The following is a 6,545-nucleotide window of genomic DNA, read 5'->3' on the forward strand; positions in this document are numbered from 1 at the left end:
AAATTTTGAGAAAAATTTTTATAGAAATATAATTTGACAAAATGTTGTATAGAAATAAAATTTTAACAAAATTTTCTATAGAAATAAAATTTTGCCAAAATTTGCTATAGAAATAAAATTTTGATAATATATTCTATAGAAATAAAATTTTGAAAAAAAAAATTCTATAGAAAGAAAATTTTGACATAATTTTCTATAGAAATAAAATTTAGCAAAAAAAAATTCTATAGAAATAAAATTTTGAGAAAATTTTCTATAGAAAAAAATTCTATAGAAATAAAATTTTGAAAAAAATTCTATAGAAAGAAAATTTTGACAAAATTTTCTATAGAAATAAAATTTTGAAATAAAATTTCTATAGAAATAAAATTTTGAGAAATTTTTCTATAGAAATAAAATTTTGACAAAATTTTCTGTAGAAACAAAATCTTTTTAAAATATTCTATAGAAACAAAATTTTGAGAAAATGTTCTATAGAAATAAAACTATGACAAAATGTTCCATAAAAATAAAATTTTGACAAAATTTTCTATTGAAATAAAATTTTGACAACATTTTCTATTGAAATAAAATTTTGACAAAATTTTTATATTGTTTATAACATTAAAAACTACTATGTTTACTTATATCTTATCTCTTATCCCATTATGTTATATTTGATAATTTTCTATGCGATTAAATTGGACAAAATGTAGTTCATGTTGTAAATTTTGCAAAGTTTATTAATTTTTCTATGTCATTACACAGACAACACTCTTATCAAAGGAAATAATCTTCCACTATTCAATATTTAAACTGATTTCAATGAGATAATGCAATTATTTACCCTCTAGACTTAGATAGTCGGAACAAGATCTAGGGTTAGTATAAATTTATACTATCACATATTTTTCTTCATTTTATTAATGCCACCTTTTTTGACTATTCCCATTTGTCAATGGTAGAGGCCTACTATCTTTGGTCTATGTCTGATTAATTTGATTTAGAATTTATTACAATGTCAATGGCAGTTCTTTATAATAAATTTATTGATATCTTGAAATCACACAAAAAATTAACAAACTAAAAAGAAATTGTAATATTTATTTTTCTTCTTCTTCTTTAAGTTTTTTTAATGGATATGTTTATAAATCCAATCGACATAATGCGATACTTTTGTGTAAACACCAGGGAATGGTGCCACGGTGCATGGTTTAATACTCCACGATACAATTCCAAGTTGTACGGATCCATTGTAGACCAAAGGACCACCAGAATCTCCAGAACATTGTCCTTTACCACCTTCATCAACACCACCACACAAATGATCAGCAGTGGTGGCATTTTTGTGCCTCAGTTGACATTCCTCATCGGAATAGATTTTCAAATTCACTGATTGCAAATGATTTTGAAGGCTACCGAAGGTCTGGAAAATACAAAAGATATAGTTAAAATGTGTAAATATGTATGGAAAATTCTATGGTCGATAATAAAGTTTTGACACCATTTATTTTCTTCAGTATGGTATGCATCCACGATTGCCACTCGATTGTTTTATGAAATTTTTGTGGTTAAAAGTATTGTCAAATTTTTAATTACTATAGAAAATTTTCTCAAAATTTTATTTCTGTAGCACATTTTGTCAACATTTTATTTCTATAAAATTTTTTTCAAAATTATATTTCTATAGAAAATTATTGCAAAATTTTATTTCTATAAAAATAAATAAAATTTTCTATAAAATTTTGACAAAATTTTCTATAGAAATAAAATTTTTACGAAATTTTCTATAGAAATAAAATTTTGACAAAATTTTCTAAAGATACAAAATTTTACCAAAATAAAAAAAGAAATAAAATTTTGATAAAATTTTCTATAGAAATAAAATGTTGACAAAATTTTCTATAAAAAATAAAATTTTGACAAAATTTTCTATAGAAATAAAATGTTGACAAAATTCTCTATAGAAATAAAATTTTGACAAAATTTTCTATAGAAATAAAATGTTGACAAACTTTTCTATAGAAATAAAATTTTGACAAAATTTTATATAGATATAAAATTTTGACAAAATTTTATATAGAAATAAAATTTTGACAAAATTTTATATAGAAATAAAATTTTGACAAAATTTTCTATAGAAATAAAATTTTGACAAAATTTTCTATAGAAATAAAATTTTGACAAAATTTTCTATAGAAATAAAATTTTGACAAAATTTTCTAATGATACAAAATTTTAACAAATTAAAAACAACATTTTGTCAAAATTTTATTTCTATAGATAATTTTGACAAAATTTTTTTTTTGAAATGAAATTTTGAGAAAATTTTCTATAGAAATAACATTTTGACACTATTTTCTATAGAAATAAAATTTCGTTAAAATTTTCTATAGAAATAAAATGTTAACAAAATTTTCTATAAAATTAAAGTTTTGACAAAATTTTCTATAGAAATAAAATTTTTACACAATTTTCTATAAAACTAAAATTTCGACAAAATTTTCTACAGAAATAAAATTTTGACAAAATTTTCTAAAGATACAAAATTTTAACAATATAAAAAAACGAAACAAAATTTTGATAAAATTTTCTATAGAAATAAAATTTTGAGAAAATTTTCTATAGAAATAAAATTTTGAGAAAATTTTCTATAAAAATAAAATTTTGAAAAAATTTTCTATAGAAATAAAATTTTGAAAAAATTTTCTATAGAAATAAAATTTTGACAAAATTTTCTATAGAAATAAAATTTTGACAAAATTTTCTATAAAAATAAAATTTTGACAAAATTTTCTATAGAAATAAAATTTTGACAACATTTTCTATAGAAATAATATTTTGCAAAATTTTCTATAGAAATAAAATTTTGACAAAATTTTCTATAAAACTAAAATTTGTACAAAATTTTCTATAAAACTAAAATTTGAACAAAATTTTCTATAAAACTAAAATTTGAACAAAATTTTCTATAAAACTAAAATTTTGACAAAATTTTCTATAGATATAAAATGTTGTCAAAAATTTCTATAAAACTAAAATTTTGACAAAATTTTCTATAGAAATAAAATTTTGACAAAATTTTCTATAGAAATAATATTTTGCAAAATTTTCTATAGAAATAAAATTTTGACAAAATTTTCTATAGATACAAAGTTTTAACAAAATCAAAAACGAAACAAAATTTTGATAAAATATTCTACAGAAATAAAATTTTGACAACATTTTATATAGAAATAAAATTTTGATAAAATTTTCTATAGAAATAAAATTTTGACAAAATTTTCTATAAAACTAAAATTTTGACAAAATTTTCTATAGAAATAAAATTTTGACAAAATTTTCTATAGAAATAAAATTTTGACAACATTTTCTATAGAAATAAACTTTTGACAAAATTTTCTAAAGATACAAAATTTTAACAAAATAAAAAAACGAAATGAAATTTCGATAAAATTTTCTATAGAAATAAAATGTTGACAAACTTTTCTATAGAAATAAAATTTTGACAAAATTTTCTATAGAAATAAAATTTTGACAAAATTTTCTATAGAAATAAAATTTTGACAAAATTTTCTATAGAAATAAAATTTTGACAACATTTTCTATAGAAATAAAATTTTGAAAAAATTTTCTATAGAAATAAAATTTTGACAAAATTTTCTATAGAAATAAAATTTTGACAAAATTTTCTATAGAAATAAAATTTTGACAAAATTTTCTATAGAAATAAAATTTTGACAAAATTTTCTATAGAAATAATATTTTGCAAAATTTTCTATAGAAATAAAATTTTGACAAAATTTTCTATAGAAATAAAATTTTAACAAAATTTTCTATAAAACTAAAATTTGTACAAAATTTTCTATAAAACTAAAATTTGAACAAAATTTTCTATAAAACTAAAATTTTGACAAAATTTTCTATAGATATAAAATGTTGTCAAAAATTTCTATAAAACTAAAATTTTGACAAAATTTTCTATAGAAATAAAATTTTGACAAAATTTTCTATAGAAATAGAAATTTTCTATAGATACAAAGTTTTAACAAAATCAAAAACGAAACAAAATTTTGATAAAATTTTCTACAGAAATAAAATTTTGACAACATTTTATATAGAAATAAAATTTTGATAAAATTTTCTATAGAAATAAAATTTTGACAAAATTTTCTATAAAACTAAAATTTTGACAAAATTTTCTATAGAAATAAAATTTTGACAAAATTTTCTATAGAAATAAAATTTTGACAAAATTTTCTATAGAAATAAACTTTTGACAAAATTTTCTAAAGATACAAAATTTTAACAAAATAAAAAAACGAAATGAAATTTCGATAAAATTTTCTATAGAAATAAAATTTTGACAAAATTTTCTATAGAAATAAAACTTTGACAAAATTTTCTATAGAAATAAAATTTTGACAAAATTTTCTATAGAAATAAAATTTTGACAAAATTTTCTATAGAAATAAAATTTTGACAAAATTTTCTATAGAAATAAAATTTTGACAAAATTTTCTATAGAAATAAAATTTTGACAAAATTTTCTATAGAAATAAAATTTTGACAAAATTTTCTATAGAAATAAAATTTTGACAAAATTTTCTATAGAAATAAAATTTTGACAAAATTTTCTATAGAAATAATATTTTGCAAAATTTTCTATAGAAATAAAATTTTGACAAAATTTTCTATAGAAATAAAATTTTAACAAAATTTTCTATAAAACTAAAATTTGTACAAAATTTTCTATAAAACTAAAATTTGAACAAAATTTTCTATAAAACTAAAATTTTGACAAAATTTTCTATAGATATAAAATTTTGACAAAATTTTCTATAGATATAAAATGTTGACAAAATTTTCTATAGAAATAAAATTTTGACAAAATTTTCTATAGAAATAAAATTTTGACAAAATTTTCTATAGAAATAAAATTTTGACAAAATTTTCTATAGAAATAACATTTTGACAAAATTTTCTATAGAAATAAAATTTTGACAAAATTTTCTATAGATACAAAGTTTTAACAAAATCAAAAACGAAACAAAATTTTGATAAAATTTTCTACAGAAATAAAATTTTGACAACATTTTATATAGAAATAAAATTTTGATAAAATTTTCTGAAGATACAAAATTTTAACAAAATAAAAAAAAAATAAAATTTTGATAAAATTTTCTACAGAAATAAAATTTTGAAAAATATGATCTTTTGTTTGGTAGTTTTTTGGTAAAATTTTCTCTGTTTCCTTTATTCCTTTTCTCCTTCGATTCACAACTTACCGAATTCACACCCCAACCAGCCAATATGCCAGGAGCCCCTTCTGGAACCTGATCAATTTCGAAATAACGATCAGGCAAAGTTACCGGAGCTATGGTTTTGTAATTATAAATCAATGAGCCTTTTAATTCCAACAAAGCAATATCGTTAGCATACGAGTCCGATGGCCTATAGTCTTCATGCATTACAATACGTTTAACCTGGACTACATTTTCGCTAGCTGGGCTTATGTGAGTACTGGCATATTGAATGCTCAATTGGTCGGCTGTGCGACCGCTAACACAATGGGAAGCCGTTAAAATCCAACGAGGTGCTACAATACTAGCACCACACGAATGTGTACCGGTGGGACCACGCATCGACACTATAAAAGGATATTCCAAAATATCGGCATCGGTGCCATTTACCACACGACTTTGAGGAAAACAGTTGGCGCTGCTTGCGAAAGCAAGACCCAAAATGACTACGATCGATGATGATGATTTCAACAACATATTGACCAAAGAACTAAAAGCCCAAGTCATATGGCAATGCATTTTATAAAGCATTCCTTTAAATCCCAAATCTTATCAAAATCAATCAAAACTATAGTTTATAATCAATTGCAAAGTAAACAAGAATTACATTTATTGCTTGCATTTATGGTTTGTTCCCATTTCAAGATTAAGGCCCGGTGTACAACTCTAGCGAAATTTGAATCGCAAAATTTGCTTGAAGCGTTATTATCGATTTTTATGAGCCTCTAAAAAAAATTCCGCTACCCATTAGAAATGCTTTGCTTTAGTTGGTAACGATATTTCTATGGGAAGTTATTATTGATTTTTTTACATTTGACATCCATAAGAAATATATGAGAAACTGTGTTATCGGCATATGTATATTTCTTGCGCACATTTCGTTCTGACGGTGGTACCGATTTTTTGTTGCACAGATTTCTGTTGCTTGTCAATAATACAGCTTTGACATGTACTTCTTATGGGAGCAACATGTAAACAATCGATAACAACGTCTCTAGGTTAGCATATATAGCAATGCATATTTTAAGCGCCGTCCAGTTTATAAATTTATCCGGACAGAATGTCCATGTTTGTAAAGAATCTTACAGTGTGGCCGAACGCTAAGAATTGTCGGATGTAAGTAAAATATCGATAAATGTGTTATCGATCCCATTAACAAGCAGCACTGTCGATTTTGTCTTCGAACAAAACTTATAGTGTGGCCAAAATCGAGCGCTGTCGTCCGCCTATAATTATAGACTGAACGGCGCATTATAGGTCAAA

The 6,545-nt window shown here is 21.6% G+C and overlaps 1 protein-coding gene across 1 annotated transcript; it reads right to left on the minus strand.

Annotated features, from left to right (window-relative positions):
- Positions 1-1,004: 1,004 nt before the first annotated feature.
- On the minus strand, positions 1,005-5,784 carry LOC142220277 (chymotrypsin-2-like). The gene is made up of 2 exons (XM_075289316.1): positions 5,268-5,784; positions 1,005-1,405 (listed from the first exon to the last, which is right to left on the minus strand). The coding sequence occupies exons 1-2, from the start codon at positions 5,757-5,759 to the stop codon at positions 1,112-1,114; spliced, it is 786 nt and encodes a 261-aa protein (XP_075145431.1). The 5' UTR covers positions 5,760-5,784; the 3' UTR covers positions 1,005-1,111.
- Between the last annotated feature and the right edge of the window lie 761 nt (positions 5,785-6,545).

This window comes from Haematobia irritans, chromosome 1, assembly GCF_050003625.1.
Source record: "Haematobia irritans isolate KBUSLIRL chromosome 1, ASM5000362v1, whole genome shotgun sequence".
NCBI classification, from domain to species: Eukaryota; Metazoa; Arthropoda; class Insecta; order Diptera; family Muscidae; genus Haematobia; species Haematobia irritans.

What these genes read in the sequence shown, in the direction of transcription:
- LOC142220277 (XM_075289316.1), bottom strand. Translation starts at nt 5,759, where the DNA reads ATGTTGTTGAAATCATCATCATCGATCGTAGTCATTTTGGGTCTTGCT. An exon ending in CTGGTTGGGGTGTGAATTCG is followed by an intron (nt 1,406 to 5,267) that starts GTAAGTTGTGAA and finishes TGTATTTTCCAG; the next exon opens with ACCTTCGGTAGCCTTCAAAA.